Raw genomic sequence first — 18,829 nt, 5'->3', positions numbered from 1 at the left:
AGCAGAACCTCTGGTCACAAATGTTTCCAAACACGTACAAATCGGGTTATGATCAAAAGGTTTGCCAAAATTTTTAATCTGTTCAAGACCACACGCTCTGGTGGTGAACAAAAACACTGGCGGCCAGTTTCCATACGCACGTTCGTACGCGCCAATGATTTCCCATTCTCTGTTTCCCATTTTCTTTTGTTTGCATATACAGGGCCTAAGAAAGCAGCTGATGTTGTAAAATGAGTTATAATGTTAACCAAGCAGAGGCCTCAAGTTCTGGAAAAGGTGGAATAACTGTTGCTAGTGTGGTTGAACAAGAAGCAACTTGCAGGGGATTGACTAAGTGAGGCAATCATATGCGAGAAAGCCAGGAAGATTCATGGCGATTTGCTGAAAAAAAAAAAAAATCCTTCTTCGAGTGGCGAAGGTGAGGAATTTAAAGCCAGTAGAGGATGGTTTCAAAAGCTTCACAAGAGAAGTGGCATTTAAATTTTTTTTCCCTGTGCTTAAAACTCATAAAAATAGTGTTTACAGCGAGCGGTTCGTAAGGGTCTAGCACAAACTCATACAATGTTAGTGTTATTCAATGTTTTTACGTTTACATTTTTTTTACATTTACACTGTGCATTCTATGGTATAATTAACTATTTTTGTGCTTAAAAATATATATATATATATATATATAAATACAATTAATCGATTCCGGACCCTACGAGCTGTATGTAAATATATATATTTTTTAAAGATTTTTAAGCACAAAAATAGTTAATTATACCATACTGTAGAATGCACAGTGTAATAGTAAACTAAATGTTTAGTTATTTCTTCTGGTCACTCCAGCTCCTTGATCGCTCAGCTGGAGCGACCGCTTCCTTCTGCCCCACCGAGTGTCGGCCAAAACACCCCTGCTAGGGCTCTCTTTCTATCTCGCTCGCTCGCTCTCTCAATCTCTCTCTCGCTCGCACTCGCGCACTCACTCTCTCTCTCTCGCTCGCTCGCACTCGCGCACTCTATCTGCTCGCTCGTGCTCTCTCTCTTGCTCGCTCGCGCTCTCTTTCTCTCTCGCTCGCTGCACAGGGAGAGACTGAACAGGCGTGGAAATCATCGGCGCGTACGTACCGGAAGGGAAACTGGATTGTTCATCACCCGAGTGTGTGGTCATGAACGGATGCAAAAGTTTGGCGAACTTTTTGGTCGTAACTCGATTTGTACATGGTCCGAGATGTTTATATACACACACAGTGGAACCTTGGGTCACATATTATACATATATATATATACATATACATATATATATATATATATATATATATATTATATATATATATATATATATATATATATATATATATATATATATATATATATATATATATATATATATATATATATATATATATATATATATATATATATTGTGATGGACGACCGGCTACAGACTCTGGTCGCCACCCCCAGGCCGCTAGGAGGAGCCCTCCGGACAGCATGATGGTGCCCCGAGTTCCAGCTGGGCCTCATGGACTTTGTAGTTTGTATACACAGCCCTGCTGGATACCTTGGGGACCACCGGGAGTCGCTGTGGGGGGGCTAGTGGGCTCTTGCGTGCCCTATAACCCGGGAGTGCGTCACAGTCACGTGACTGGAGGAAACAACGTGCTCCCAGGATGAAGAAGAGGACTGTTTGCCCTGACCCGGAAGGAAACGGACTTGTGGGTTGTGCCAGAAACCACTTCCGGGTCAGGGGCTATAAAAGGACTATGGGAAGCCCAGTACACTGAGCTGAGCTGGGAGGTAGGGTGGCGAAGTGTCTGGGTGAGGAGGATTTGTGATTATTGTAGAAGAGTTTATTGTATATGAGTGTGGAGTGGAGGGTGCTTTGTGCACAGTATATTTATAAAAAAAATAGTATTTATACTTTTACCTCGTGTTCAGAGTGGTACCTGAGGGTTCAAGAGGTGGACAAAAGACTCTACTGCTACAATATGAAAGAGAGAAGCATGGGAGGCCAATGTGGAGATAGATGGATAAAAAAGTAAAAGAAGATCTGAAGAAAAAGGGCCTGATTGGGGAGGAGATGAAAGACCAAGCTGTTTGGAGAAGGCTGTTCAGGCACACTGATCCCACGCAGAAGCAAGGAAAGTTGAAGAAGAAGAAGTAGAAGTATTTCTCTTACATCACAGATTCAGATTAATAAACAGAACACATGAGGAGTGTGACCAATATGGGGCCGAGGAAACCGCACCATCGTACTGCACTGGGCATAGTGTGTGAGAAGAATCAGACAAAGAAATGGATTACTGTGCCCCTCTATTTAAAGAAAACTGGAGGATTTTTAAACACTCCACTTGCATAACTTTTCCCTTAGTGGACTTAAGGCTAATTCCGCTCATTTTGGAATTTAAACTGCCAGTGTGGGTTTAACAGACCATGAAAAAGAAAAGCACAGACAGTTACAGAAATGTGGGACTGATTTACAAAACAAGCAGACTAGGAGACTTCCCTCCTTCAGAAGTCAGGTCAAAAGGAGGGTGTATCTGTTAATAGTGGTGCCTGCCCTTTGGAATTTCTATGCAAGTGTATGCATTTCCATTACAAACACTGAGATCTCTGTAATAGGATATTTTCATTCAGTCCTCTATTTTCCGAACCAACTTTTTCCTTTCACCAATCCATGACATGGGATGTTCAAACACACGCCAATATTCACTCACACCAGGCCAATTTATAGGATTATTATCGTCAAAAATACAGTGTACAGTGAAAGTTTTATTTGCATGTGCTAATCAACATGCAACAGGTCGTCACTCTCCAGAATCATGATCACTGAGTATTATTTACAAATGACAATTAACCTCAGACACACAACCTTAAGAAAAGCAATTCTTGATAACTGAAGAATGTACAAATTCCACACACACTGTGCCCATGCCCAGATTTAAAAAAAATGTCCCTGAAGTTGTGAGGCAGCAGTTATAACCAGCAAGCCATCACACATGTAACTCTGCTTTCTGTTTTTCTATAAACAAAGCAGAAAGTGGTCTTTTGGTAGCTCAGCAACATAGCCGTTAGTTACCTGTCATCCTTCTTGAGAAACACACCGGCATATGGTTGGGCAAGCCGAACTTTCCTTCTCAACAAGTCCATGAGGGTTTTGTTCTTCACCTGAATTTAACAAACACAAAACAGAAATGCACATTATAATACTGGTTGATGGCATCAGTCAGGAAATGCTTCTATGTATTAATGCTTCAGTTAATATGGTGGTCAGTGTGAGAGACTGTCACAGTGCCTACAGGAAGTACAGACTGTTTGAACATTTTAACATTTGATCAGCTTAACAGTCTGGAAAAATCCATACATCCATCCATTTTCTGAACTCCTTTGGTCAATTTCAAAATTATGTGGAGGCAGAGTTTACCCAAGCACCAAAAGGCTCAAGTCCAATACCAAACCTGGACAGAACATCAGGCCACCACGCACATGCACTCTCCCATGCTCACTCACATTGGGCCAATTTAGAATTGCCAATTAACCTACGCTGCATGGCTATATGATGAAACCAGTGTATCCAAAGAAAACTTGCAATGACACTGGGAGAACTCTACAGCCGTGGCCAAAAATATTGAGAATGACAAAAACATTAATTTTCACGATGTTTTCTGGGTCATTGTTTTTAGATCTTTTTGTCAGATGTTTCTATGGTATGCTGAAGTACAATTACAAGCATTTCATAAGATTCAAAGGCTTTTATTGACAATTACATTAAGTTTATGCACAGAGTCAATATTTGCAGTGTTGGTTCTTCTTTTTCAGGAGCTCTGCAAATCGCCCTGGCATGCTATCAATCAACTTCTGGGCCAAATCCTGACTGATGGCAACCCATTCTTGCAATTTTTGGAGTTTGTCAGAATTGGTGGGTTTTTGTTTGTCCACCTACCTATTGAGGATTGACCACAAGTTCTCAATCAGAGGGTCCATGGCCAGGAAACTCCCCAGACCTTAATTCCATTGAGAACTTGCACTTGGTGGTCAGCTTGTACTGAGCTGAATCCGTTGTCGTGTCCAGAGTAATGCGAAGCCTTTCAGGCATGCATTCAAAAAGGCACTGGAAACACTCCATAGGAACTGTTCCTGCAGATTATAGGCCACATATTCATGCTGCACACCTAGCATTTAATCCACAAAATGCTCTGCTGTATATGATTGAGATCTTGGGAGTGTGCAGGCCCATGGGATAAAGTGAAGTCACCTTTATGTTCATTGAACCAACTACAGATGATGTATGCTTCATGAGATGGAGAATTATCTGTCTGATAAAGTGTACTCTAAAACTATGAGTTGCCAGTTTTAGGTACTCCAAAACCTTCATACAAATTCTACATTTCAACATGTCATATGTCATATGATAGCAGTGTACGTATAAATCAGACAGACCAGCGTTTCCAGCATCAGTTAATGTTCTCAATACAGGCTGAACATGGAGATCAATGGTTTCAAATAGCACCTTACCATAATGAATACTAGGGGGGTCTGCCCCCTGCTCGCTTCGCTCGCCAACCCCCGGGCGGGTGCTACACGCTAGCCACTTCATGGATCTGCCGTTCACATATGGGGAAGCAGATGTACAATTTAAACAGATTGTTATTTTCATGGGAATTGCTACATATGCATAATAGAACTAACTATTTTACATTAGAGCGAGTAATTAACCATAGTAAAAAATAGTAAAACGTAATAAATTGAAAGAAAATTATGTTTCATGTTGCGTTAGAGGGATTCATTGCATTATACGTTTTCGTTCTGTTTACACTTTTACTGTAAAACTTCAGTAAAAACAATTTTTGGAATTAACTTTTCTTCAATATCGCATTGAATTTTGATTCCGTGTTTGGACTTACATTGTGACAATGCAACGTTTAACTGCCCGTGAGTGAATATCGTTTCTTTCTCTCTAATAAATAAACCGACTTTTCGAATGTTTGTCTCTGTGATTTGCTGATTGTCATAGCAAAAGCTATTCTAACAGGAAACTGTAAACGTTTTAATACAAATGGCATATCAAGATCTCCTTTGGTATCTAATGTTATCCGCGGAAGATGTGGTGCATTACCTTTCTTGTCGTCTGTTAAAATTTTACGTATCAGAATTGTTCGACCATTTTTGAATATAACTAATCTTGTTCCGTTGCATAGCCCATCACTCAGATATAAATTACGCAATAACATTACAATACATCCTTCTTTCAACAGTAATTCGGCTGGTGGAAGATCGGACAATATTAATGGTTGTAGATATTCTAAAGGATATTGTAAGTTGGTGTTTTCATCTTCTGCACCATCACCACCAACTGTTTCAGCATAGTCTATCGATACGCATTTAACCAATTTGGCGTGTAACCGATCAACAATTTTCACGTTAATTCGTTTGACTTCATTGTTTCTCTGTGCTAGGATTGCCCATGCACTCATTTCTTCTGTTGATAACCCTTCGGGATGAAATTCTTCAATAAGATTTGGACATAATAAGACTTCATTTATTGGGAACATAAAGAGAGGAAAACGTAAAAATTTATAAGAGCTGAGAGCACAGGAACTGTGTCTGACAAAAGCACTCACACAAATAAGAGGTGAGAGGACTGGGGGCATGGTTGAAAATGGTTGAAAGGAGGGCGGGACTTGAAAAATCTCTTGACAATAGCCTCATCTCGTAGGACTTAAAAAAATCTCTTGGCAATAATCTTGTCTCAAGATTTTATTTTATAATAGAGAGATAAACTCATGTAAAACTGTATACAACACAGTGGATTCAGACGTACTCAGACCCCTTCACTTTCTGCACACTTTATTGTGTTGCAGATTTATATTTAAATGGATACATCTGTCATTTTTCCCATCAATCTACCCTCAATAACCGATAATGACAAACTCAAAACGTTTTCAGAAGAAAACCAAAAACTGAAATCTCTCATTCAGAAACCTACCAGAGGCACTCCAAATTGTACCTTCTGTTTGATTTAACTCTCTTTTAGATGCGTCTATACCTTGATTGGAACACACCTGTGGCAAACTGAATTTAACAGACATTGTTTAGAAAAGCACACAAGTACCTGTATATACTGTAGAAGGTCCTACAATTCACACCATATGTCAAGACAAAAACCAGGCCATGAGCTCCAAGGAACTCACTGTAGACCTCTGTGACTGAACTGTGATAAGGTATAGATCAGGACAAGGGGATAACCCCGATTTCTAAAGCTTGGACTATTTCCAGGAGCTCACTGGCCTCGCTAATTTGAAACGGAAGTTTGGGACTACCAGGACTCTTCCTAGATTTGGCCACCCTGGTAAACCAAGTAACTGGCCAAGAAGGGCTTTGCTCATGGAAGTCATAAAGAACCCAACAACCACTCCAATAGAGCTTCACAAGTCCTCTGCTAAGATAGGAGAATCTGTCGGAAGGATGACCAATTCAGCAGCACTCCATCAATCAGGTGTTTATGGTAGAGTGGCTAGATGGATTGCAGTCTTCAGTAAAACGTACATGATAGTTTAAGGCAGGGGTTTCCAACCACCGGTCCGTGACCCACTACCGGGCCGCAGCCGTCTGACAGCCGGGCCGCGAGAGAACTGCCGGCAACGGAGACTCAGTCAGACTTTTCAGAACGCTTGGCGGGCGGGGCTTTGCAGCGGCTCAGAGAGAGGAGAGAGACCGAGGTGAGAGAGTATTACAACAAAGTATTTTTATGGTCCCGACAGTTTCCCCATATGACACGAGTCTATAGAAATCGCGTTACTACGAAGTACATTCAGCAGATGCTTTCATTACAACGAAGTGACCTTGAAATGCCTGAATGAATCATCCACAGAGCAGTTAGATCTGTGGGCGCAGCTCAGATGTGCACGTTTGCACAACGATCCCCAAACAGAAACATTGTAAAAAAAATTCTTTCTTCGAACTTTCCTCGTACTGTTTTTTTTTTTTTTTGCTGTTTTTGTTTTCTGTGGTTTTCAGTGATACCTTTTGCTTATTGCTTGTCAACATTTGAAAAACATCCATTGGAATTTAACTCATTGTCACCCTCCTATAGAAACGGCAGACACGAAAAAAACGATAACAGTGTTAATGTTTGTGATGTGCAGTCTGTTGGAATGGCAAATGCAAAGCATATGTCTTTGTTATATGCAAAAAAAGAAGAAAAATCTCAGGTTACAAACGTATGCGAACTGCTTAATAACTTAATAATAATAGAAATGTTATGTAAATTGTGTATAAAACTGCCCCCCCCCCCGACCGGTCCGTGGAAAAATTTGCATCTAATAAAGTGGTCCTTGCTGTCAAAAAGGTTGGGGACCACTGGTTTAAAGGACTCTAGGAGCACAAGGAAAAATATTCTCTGGTCTAATGAGACAAAATTTGAACTCTTTGGGGCAGAAGTCCAAGCACTATGTCTGATGAAGACCAGACACTGCTCATAACATCACAACGGTGAAGCGTAGTGGCGGTGGTGACAGTGGTATGTTATGGGGGTGCTTCTCAGTGGCAGAAAAAGGGAGACGGCAGGGAGTGTTTACCCTCTGGTCCGTGTGAGGACACTGGTCTGTAAAAATGGTGTCATCCATTGGATGAGATGTAAAACTGAGGTCCTGACCCTCTGTGGTCATAAAAGATCCCTGGGTATCCTTCATAATGAGCAGGGTGTATCCCAATGTCAAGTCTAAATTGTCCTCAATAGCCTAGTCATTCTGGCCCCTTAATCATTTCCTGTCTGTAATTGGCTCTCTCTGTCACACACTTCACCACCTAATAGGTAATGTGTGGTGAGTGTACTGGTGCAAAAATGGCTACCATTGCATCATCCAGGTGGATGCTACACATAAGTAGTGGTTGAAGTGGCTCCCTAGTTATGAAAAGCGTGCTGAGTAGAGAGAAAAGTGTTATATAAATGTAAAGAAGTAGTATTTTTAGAATTGATGGAAGGATGATAGCAGTCAAACAGTTATGCCTTTCATTTAGACTAAATGAAGTTTCTCCAATGTTGTCTTTAATTAGTTGTGTTAGTGAATTAAAGGAGTGGATGGATGAGAACTACCTATCTTCAAACACCAATAAAACAGAGATGTTAATAATTGGGAGGAAATGACACTGATCACAACAATATTTTGTCATCATTAAACTCAGTTGGAATCCCCATTAATTTTACTGAATCATCACACAATCTAGGAGTTATCTTTGACCCTAGCATGTCATTTAAAGCACACATTACAAAGTTGTCCAAATCATGTTTCTTCCATCTTAAACATGTTGTAAAATTAAGGCGCTTTCTAAATAAACAGGATTCTGAGAAATTAATTCATGCACTTATTTCTAGTAGGACAGACTACTGCAATGCGGTGTTCACTGGATGTTCAAAGTGTTCTTTATACAGCCTCCAGTTAATCCAAAATGCTGCTGCAAGAATTATTACAAGAACAAGAAAATATGAACACATAACTCTAGTTCTTAGATCCTTACATTGGCTCCCAGTTAAGTTTAGGGCAGATTTCAAAATCCTCCTTTTAACATATACAGGTGCTGGTCATAAAATTAGAATATCATGACAAAGTTGATTTATTTCAGTAATTCCATTCAAAAAGTTAAACTTGTATATTAGATTCATTCATTACACACAGACTGATGTATTTCAAATGTTTATTTCTTTTAATGTTGATGATTATAACTGACAACTAATGAAAGTCCCAAATTCAGTATCTTGGAAAATTAGAATATTGTGAAAAGGTTCAATATTGAAGACACCTGGTGCCACATTCTAATCAGCTAATTAACTCAAAACACCTGCAAAAGCCTTTAAATGGTCTCTCAGTCTAGTTCTGTAGGCTACACAATCATGGGGAAGACTGCTGACTTGACAGTTGTCCAAAAGACGACCATTGACACCTTGCACAAGGAGGGCAAGACACAAAAGGTCATTGCTAAAGAAGCTGGCTGTTCACAGAGCTCTGTGTCCAAGCACATTAATAGAGAGGCGAAGGGAAGGACAAGATGTGGTAGAAAAAAGTGGACAAGCAATAGGGATAACCGCACCCTGGAGAGGATTGTGAAACAAACCCCATTCAAAAATGTGGGGGAGATTCACAAAGAGTAGACTGCAGCTGGAGTCAGTGCTTCAAGAACCACCACGCACAGACGTATGCAAGACATGGGTTTCAGCTGTCACATTCCTTGTGTCAAGCCACTCTTGAACAAGAGACAGCGTCAGAAGCGTCTCGCCTGGGCTAAAGACAAAAAGGACTGCTGAGTGGTCTAAAGTTATGTTCTCTTATGAAAGTAAATTTTGCATTTCCTTTGGAAATCAAGGTCCCAGAGTCTGGAGGAAGAGAGGAGAGGCACAGAATCCATGTTGCGTGAGGTCCAGTGTAAAGTTTCCACAGTCAGTGATGGTTTGGGGTGCCATGTCATCTGCTGGTGTTGGTCCATTGTGTTTTCTGAGGTCCAAGGTCAACGCAGCCGTCTACCAGGAAGTTTTAGAGCACTTCATGCTTCCTGCTGCTGACGAACTTTATGGAGATGCAGATTTCATTTTCCAACAGGACCTGGCACCTGCACACAGTGCCAAAACTACCTGTACCTGGTTTAAGGACCATGGTATCCCTGTTCTTGATTGGCCAGCAAACTCGCCTGACCTTAACCCCATAGAAAATCTATGGGGTGTTGTGAAGAGGAAGATGCAATACGCCAGACCCAACAATTCAGAAGAGCTGAAAGCCACTATCAGAGCAACATGGGCTCTCATAACACCTGAGCAGTGCCACAGACTGATCGACTCCATGCCACGCCGCATTGCTGCAGTAATCCAGGCCAAAGGAGCCCCAACTAAATATTGAGTGCTGTACATGCTCATACTTTTCATGTTCATAGCTTCAGTTGGCCAACATTTCTAAAAATCCTTTTTTTGCATTGGTCTTAATTGATATTCTAATTTTCCGAGATACTGAATTTGGGACTTTCATTAGTTGTCAGTTATAATCATCAACATTAAAAGAAATAAACATTTGAAATACATCAGTCTGTGTGTAATGAATGAATCTAATATACAAGTTTCACTTTTTGAATGGAATTACTGAAATAAATCAACTTTGTCATGATATTCTAATTTTATGACCAGCACCTGTAAAGTATTAAATGGCTGAGGTCCAGCTTACTTGTCTGAACTTATCATGTCTTACAAACCAGAAAGCACATTAAGATCTCAAGATGCCGGTCTGCTTATGATTCCAAGGATTAATAAAATAACAGTGGAAGGTCGAGCTTTTAGTTACAGGGCCCCTAAATTGTGGACTGGTCTGCCTGCTACTATAAGAGATGCCCCTTCAGTCTCAGCTTTTAAATCCCAGCTGAAGACTCACAACTTCAGTTTAGCACACCCTGACTAGAGCTGCTGATTAACTGTACAGACTGCATCTCTGTTGTTAGTTAGTCATTAGCACTAAAACATGATAGTTATAATTTGTCACTAACCTCACCTATTCTGTTTCTTTTTTCGGTACTCAAATGTGGCACTCTGTGCCATGGCCAACCTGCCAAGTTGTATTGCCTGCCTAAGGTAAAGTGATCATTGAAAGGTTAATTTATTCCAGTAATTCAATTCAAAAAGTGAAACTCATACAGTATATTATATAGATTCATTATACACAGAGTGATATATTTCAAGTGTTTATTTCTTTTCATTTTGCTGATTATGGCTTACAGATAATGAAAAGTTCAATTCAAAATATCAATTCAGTATCTCAGAAAATTAGAATATTACATAAGACCAACAAAAAAAAAAAAAAAAAAAGAATTTTTATACAGAAATGTTGGCCTACTGAAAAGTAAGTCGATGTACGCACTCAATACTTGGTTGGGGCTCCTTCTGCATGAATCACTGCATCAATGCATGGAAGCGATCAGCCTGTGGCACTGCTGAGGTGTTATGGAAGCCCAGGATACTGTGATGGAGGCTTCAGCTCGTCTGCATTGTTGGGTCTGGTGTCTCTCATCTTCCTCCTCAACTAAGTATTGAGTGCGTACATGGACATACCGTATATACTTGCATTTAAGTTCTCCCGCGTATAAGTTGGAGCTTGATTTTACAATATAATTTCCGGTATTTTATAATGCCGGTCGTATAAGTCTAACGCGGAAAACTCACACTATTGGTCCAAGAGATTATGATATGCTAACACCCACCTGAGAGAGTAACCACAGAGCACACTGCCTTTTTGTTCTATGTATTGTGCCTACGTGACCACACGGTAATACCCAAACTATTCCGAAGCAAAGTCTGCACTGTTTTGTGTTTTTTTATATCTCACACCCTCATACACCTTTATCGTAAGAGCATCCCTTATCTATGATGGAGCGTTCGATCAGAAGAAAATAAGAAGCTGGTTTTAAATTAAAAATTGCTGAAGTGGCGAAAGAAATCGCACTGCTGCAACAAAATTCAATGTGTCTGAGAAACTGGTATGAGATTGGAGGCGGCAAGAAGATGTGTAAAAAAAATTAAGTGTTGCATTTTTGAACTGGCATATAAGTCGGAGTCTGATTTTATTATTGATTTTAAACCCGACTTACAGTACACACGAGTATATATGGTACTTTTCAGCAGGCCAACATTTCTGTATTAAAAATCTTTTTTTTTATTGGTCTTATGTAATATTCTAATTTTATGAGATACTGAATTTTGAGCTTTTGTTACTGTATCTGTAGGGCATAATCAGCAAAATGAAAAGAAATACAGTACATGCTTGAAATATAACACTCTGTGTGTAATGAATCTATACATGAGTTTCACTTTTTGAATTGAATTACTGAAATAAATTAACTTTTCAATGATGTTCTAATTTATTGAGATGCACCTGTATAATGCAAAAACTGGCAGGCTAAATGACTCACTCAGAATCATTCACTGAATCAGTCGTGGGGTCTGACCATGCAAGTTTAGCATTTTTAACAATGCCCTCCTATACTGAAATCCCATCTCCTTGTGCACTAAGTCCATGAAAGCATCTGAAAAGGACTTTGTTGCTTACTTCTGGTAACTTCAGCCTGTATAACCCTAACACACTTGCTCACACAACCCTTTAACTACCCAGACAACCTACCACAATGAATACAAAGAAACAAACACTTATCAGAAAAACAGAGTGATCTGGAAGCACAATTTGGCTTCAAGCCTGGATGCAGCCTCGTCTGAATGATGAAATCAAATGCAAGGTGCACCGAAAGACTACCCAGCCCCCAAATTGAGGAGCAGCATTTTAAAATGTCTTTTGGAAAAATTACAACCAAAAATGGTAACAACAAATGAAAGAATACAAATACAAGTTAATACAAATTGCTTTGTGTATATGTATGTAACTACTGGATTATTTGCCTAACAAAGAAGATAAAAAAACTAATGATGATGCAACCCTTCTCTCTCTTGCATCACACCTCCTCCATATGCTTTCAGCTGTCAGTATTTCCCAGTTGCATTTTACAGAGAAGTTACTAATCCAAAAACATCTGGAAAATGGATTAGTGGAGCTGACTTAATTGACAAAATAACTGCCTGGAGGAGATGCTTGTTTTCTGAAATTGAAAAAAAAAAAAAAAACACATGATTTAAACAACTGAAATTTGAAACTTAAATTTCTGACATTTGCTTTGAAAAGAGCATAACATGACCTGAAAGCCTGACATCTATGACCAAGATAAAAAGCGAACAGATACTGTGTGTAAACTTAGACACTCTACCCAGTCTAACTTTCAGTACATCATTCCAAATTTCAAGTTAAAGTTACTTTTGTATAGCGGTCGATAAAGTCCACTACAACAATACATTATCTCCTTGGCGTTCCTCGAGTGTGACTTGGGCTTGGAGGTCTATGTTATTATAGGGAACTTCTAGTTAGACCTGGGGTAACGTTTAATGATCAGCTTTACAGTATACAGACCAAATAACTCTCAGACAGTATTCTGCTACAACATAATGGAGGAAATAGCATTAGGCTGTGTTATCCTGTTCTCTTTTTGTATAGCTTTGTACTGAATAGATGTATTGCATTTGGTGTTTATCCAAGTATATAGCGTCTTTCATTGTGAGCCTGCCTGCTCTCTTTATGTTCCATTATGAGAAAGCTCGGTTTTCGAGGATGTAAGGACAGGTCCATTTAACGCAACTATGAACATTTAGAACAAAAAAACTACACCTGACCTTTTGCATTCCAACCTTATAGACCTCACTTATAGTTATACTAGATGAAATACCCGGGAAGAAAATAAAGTGTTTTTTTTTTTTTAATTGTTTGAGAAAAATTTAAAAAAACACAACTTTAAAAATAAAAATAAACTAACAAACAATGAAGACTCACTAATGTGCTTGTATTGTTTACTGAAGTGCCTTCTTATATGCAATGTTTTCAGTTTTTCCATCTTTAGCCAATATATAAAGGTTCTTAGGACTTCCTACCCTTGAACATGCCACATAAAGTTGTCCATGTGAAAAGCAGGCTGTACCCAAATTGATTTCAGCAATTTTCAATGATTGTCCAAACGTTGCGAGCGTCAAAGGAATCATAACAGACATATAAGACCAAACCTCCAATTTGTCTCTTCCAATTAAAATTCTTTTACAATCAATTAAAGGTTAACTATTTTACCTATAAAGTAATACATTTGCAAAAACCTCAAGTAAACTTTTTCACGTTGTCATTATGGGGTGTTGTGTGTAGAATTCTGAGGAAAAAAATGAATTTAATCCATTTTGGAATAAGGCTGTAACATAACAAAATGTGGAAAAAGTGATGCGCTGGGAATATTTTCCGGATGCACTGTACATACATACATTGTACATACATTGACTATATATATAATTCATACGCTCTCTCTTTGCCTAAAATCCTTGAACCTTCTGCTAGGTTTTAACATTGTGTACCTTATCCACAACTTTTCACCTTAATTAGTGGGTTGCTGTGTTTTAAGCATCGTATGAAGTTTTTTTTTTTTTTTTTTTTAAACTGTACTTTATTCAGGGTTTCAGGGCCTCTTAAGTGTTCAGCTATATATCTGCTAAACTTTAAAAAAAAAAATTTTCTTTTCAAAAATTCACCTATCTTATATAAATCCCTGCATTCACTAGTAGCAGAACAGAGGATGAGAGCAAAACTAGAGACCATCAGCACTAAGGCTGCCCATCCTCTGCATGATGTTTTGGCCACTGTCTTGTTCCACAGTACAACACAGCCAGTTGCTACAGACAACACCGCACAGGGGTAACAATTTTTTGAGCAGTGTTCCCCCAAATGTTGTGGTGTCACAACTCAGTTTTTCATATGCCAGTGTGTTCGCGACCCACCCTTGTCCCAACTCAGTGAATTTAGTGCAACCAACAGTTCCACCTCCATGAATTCAGCACAACCAACCACGCTGTGTGCTTTCAATCATAATTGTAAATATGGATATACAGTAAGTCTGATTAAAAATAGAGGAGTTGGAGTCACAGTTGGTTGTACCATAAATTGAGGTCTCAGAGACAGAGTTGCCAGTATCATGACAATGATGTGTCAGAGTCAGTGGTACCAGAAATTGAAGAGTCGGAGGTACCAGAAATTGAGGAACCAACCAGCCATTTCCACTTCCAAGAATTTGGCACAATTTGTCAGTAGTGGGATTGTCCACCTTGGTGCAATCTCACACGATCACCTGAGCGTCAGATGAATCTAGCATGATTGAGATTAACAACACTCATAGTACTAGTGTACATACTGGCCATGATATCCAGCAACCTCGAGGGGATCCCGTGAACCCTCAGGATGTCCCACAGGGCAGCTCCATCAACTGAGTCGAACGCTTTTTCCTGAAGTCACTACAGAGGCTGAAATATTGGTAGGAGACAGAAGTGCTCAAACCATTTTCTTCCCAAGAATACTGTGGATTCCCAAAACTTTTCCATTCTTTTTTAAACATCTTCCATTTTCTATCTGTGTCATAAACAACTCACAAGGTCAGACACTGAAAATTGTAAGATTTAAGATCAGATTGCTTCTCTCATGGCCAGCTTTATAATGCTTGTGCACGAGTGACGTCAAACAGTCTTTGCTTACAATATACGTGCTGCATGAAATACACCAAGAAATGTTTGTAAAGGAGCAATCACTTGATATCTAACGTTTATTCATCTTAGATGACTTGCATATAAATAACATTATAATTGTAATATTTTCATGAATAAAAACACTGACATGCATTATGAAGTGGAATAAGTATAAACTTTAAGAAATCAAATCAAATGCCATTTATTGTTCTAGAGTTTTTAAGTAGTAATCTACCCATCACAGACAGGTAACTCAGCTAGCACTATAATAAATCTGCAGTTAGTGCTTCTAATTGCACCGCTGAATATTTCATGTTACCAGTGTTGTAGTTATTATAAAACCAAGGCAAACAGTATAACTATTAAGAAGGGCAATCATATTTTTCAAGTACACTGGCCAGGTTGCATATACCGTTTTTTCTAGGCAGCTTCACATCTTGCCTGGTTTGCTTCAGCTTCCCATAACCCTAAAAATGAATGAGGTAATCGGGTCCAGCAAATGCATGGACGTGTATTTTTCAATGCCATTTTTTATTCTGTGACTTTACTCTAACAGGTTTGCACAGATCTACATTAAAGACATTTATTAAAACAATTTGTAGACAGTCGTAATGGATTTGTCCTTGCCAAATGTAACGGGAGAAGACACAAGGTCAGCTATGCCGGCCAACATTTTGCAAAGCAGTCACCTGACAGACCGGCCCACGTGAGCACACATATATCACTTTTTTCACTGTTTTTATAAAATGTCTGCATTTTAACCCAAATCGGAATCGCAGGAGACCTGCTTTGGCTCCCCACTCACTGAAGCGCTTCGAGTAGTGAGAAAAGCGGTGTATAACTGTAAAGAATTATTATTATTAACTTCATACACTCAACGTTCGACTTACAGTCAACTAACAAAATTATTATTTTTTTGGATGAAAATAAGTCACGATCGGCAAACATTCACAATCCCCTCACCTCGATGATCTTGATGAAGCGAGGGAACACGGGGTTCCTGGAGACGGCAATGAGAGGCACGTTGGGGAAAACTTCAGGCACTGTCATCGGGGTTAGCGCTGTCATCACTGGGGCAGCATAGCCCCCTCCTTCTCCCGCGTCCCCCGATTCGTCCCCTCCGCTGCTATCAGGGTTGTCATCATTTGAATATGCGCTGCTACTGCTGCTGTTGTTGTTACCACCACCGCTCCTGTTCCCGAAGCCCCGAAGATGCCTCCGCTGGGTGCAGTCGATAACATCGCCCGTTGCTGGACAGCTGAGCGTCCAACTACTGCCAGCTACTCGTCTCCAATGTCGTACAGAAGGACTACTCGTTGAGAAGTTACCAACGGAATAAAATTGCTTCGTTCGGGCGATGGTGCATCTGTTAAGGCGCCCCACTCCGGACGACCCCCTCAACAAAGAAACTGCCGTTCGGCAACAATCTCGTATCAACATGCTGCCAGCCATGCTGGATCTAGAGCTTTCGGCAGAAGCATCAGACTCTTCCGGCAGCAACTGATTACGACTGGCACCAGACCACGCCCCCTAGGCAAAGACTTCGCGTGTAGAGATTACGTCATCAGCAGTCGTTGGAATTCGCCGGTGCGTTGAAGAATAATGGAATATCTCGATTAGCTTACCTGGCATTAACTACTTCTGTATGGTTTGAGAGAATCGATCGGTCCACGTTTATGGTTTATATGGAGGAGTAAATTGCATAAATTTGAAATATCGTTGTTGTGCAGTATTTACGCAAAGCGTTGACTTAGATGCTGTAGGTTTACTGCGTTCATTTCGAACTAAATCCGCGACCCTGCTTTGGCTAAGCGGGTTAAGAAACTGGATGGGTGAATCATTTAAAACGATTTTGATGCCTAAAGATCCAATTTGGGCAAATATTCAAATAATAAATCCTTTAAAATATATGGTGGCTTTAATTTTCTTCATGGGGGTGATTTTGTATGCAAGAAACTCCCAGTTCTTTTATCAGATTTTTTCGCTAAAGATCCAAGAACTACAAAACTGTGTTTTTCACCAAATAAATTGTCATATGGAATAACTGATGTATTTTGTATAAAAATAAGTTTGTTTTTTAGATATTCCGGTTAAAAGTGTTTGGTATTTATTTGTTATTGATGGCAGTACAGTATTTTAGACACCAAATTCACATCCACATATCGGTTTACAGTATCTTACTATTTGAATTGAAAATGGCATTCTAGTGAGATTGTTGTATTTATTTAAGCATTGAACAGGTCTGTAAACTTCAACTTATAAAAAAGTTTTTATTGTGAATAGTTGTTTGTATTTGCATTAATTAGCACAATAAACAAATGTAATATAATTAGAGTGTTTCCATCATGTTACATTTAGATGGATATATATATAGATAGAAGTTTTTGTCCCCAGGGGGAAATATAGGTTTTTACAGAAGCTCTTTAAATAAGTAAATAAATGAAGTGATCGATAAATGAATAAATGTGCACACACAATAACTAAAAAGCAAGAAAATTTTTTAAAAAGAAAGAAAATAAAAGTTGTGACTTGGCAGTCTCAGCCCCATGTGGATTGCTGTTGGCAGAAAGGAGCCTCCGTCGTGTTTCTTAACACACTTCTTCTGAATAATTTGTTGGCTGAAAGTCCCCAGTGTTGATGTGTCACAGAGAGGATGTGCAGCATTGCTCATAACTGCACTCAGTTTTGTTCTAATTCACTAAGATCTCCAGGGGGTCCTGAGTGCATCCCATAACTAAGCCTGCCTTTTTAATTAGCATTTAGGTTTGTTGGGCCTCTCTTGAAGTGATGTTACCAGCCCAGCACATCACAGCTTTGAAAATCACACTGACTATCATAGAGTTGCAGAAGACGTGAAGGATGTCACTTCCCACATTAAAGGAACACCATCTTCAAAGACAGGAGAGCCTTCTCAACCCTTTCTCCTATAGTTCCTCTGTGTTCTGAAACCAGTCCCACCTGTCATTGATGTGGACTCCCAAGTACTGGTAGAGGTGCCACACCTCTACACCCACTTCCTGAATAGTGACCAGACATAGAAGTTCTTTAGTGTTGGAAAAGTCACTACGTAGTTCCTTGATCTTTCTGATGTTTAGTTGCAGATGATTCACTTTGCACCAAGAAACAAAGTTCTCCACCTGACTCCTCCAGTCTGTCTCACCCCCTTATCAATACACCCCATTAATGCAGAATAATATGAGAATTTCTGCAGGTGACATGACCTGCTGTTATATTTATAGATGGAGCTGTACAGAGTGGCGATAGAAGGAGACAGGCCTGTTCCTTGTGTTGCTCACACAATCCTTGAGTCTCACAAACTGTGGTCTGCCTGACACATAACCCGTTATCAGGACACCGTGGGCTCATCCGTCTACATATCTCTGAGTTTACCCCCTAACAGGGATGGCTGGATGGTATTGAAGGTGCTGGTGAAATCAAAAAACAGAATCCACTCAGTGCTGCCAGCTTTGTCCAAGTAAGAATAAGCCTTGTGGAGCAGATGGGTCATTGTATGTTACACTCCAATCTCTGTCCAATAGGCAAACTGCAGTGGATCCAGATGGTCTACCACAAGAGGACTCGTGTAGTCCAGGACCAGCCTCTCAGAGGTCTTCATGATGTGAGATGTAAGTGCCACTGGTCTGTAGTCACTGAGTGAAGAGGTGCCTGCTTTCATTAAAGTATAAAACTGAAAAGAAACTTAATTATATTTAACAAAATACA

At 39.7% G+C, this 18,829-nt stretch overlaps 1 protein-coding gene across 1 annotated transcript in view; it reads right to left on the bottom strand.

Annotated features, from left to right (window-relative positions):
• Positions 1 to 16,607, bottom strand: part of lonp1 (lon peptidase 1, mitochondrial) — an 87,040-nt gene extending 70,433 nt beyond the window's left edge. Inside the window, exons 1-2 of the mRNA XM_028816563.2 lie at positions 16,070 to 16,607; positions 3,065 to 3,153 (exon numbers count right to left, since the gene is read on the bottom strand). Of these exons, the coding sequence (XP_028672396.1) occupies positions 3,065 to 3,153; positions 16,070 to 16,558 (578 nt within the window). The 5' untranslated portion in view covers positions 16,559 to 16,607. The remainder of the gene's footprint in view (positions 1 to 3,064; positions 3,154 to 16,069) is intronic.
• Between the last annotated feature and the right edge of the window lie 2,222 nt (positions 16,608 to 18,829).

This window comes from Erpetoichthys calabaricus, chromosome 12 (assembly GCF_900747795.2).
Source record: "Erpetoichthys calabaricus chromosome 12, fErpCal1.3, whole genome shotgun sequence".
NCBI classification, from domain to species: domain Eukaryota; kingdom Metazoa; phylum Chordata; class Cladistia; order Polypteriformes; family Polypteridae; genus Erpetoichthys; species Erpetoichthys calabaricus.
The sequence above is the reverse complement of the archived record's forward strand: the minus strand, read 5'-3'. Positions and strand labels throughout refer to the sequence as shown.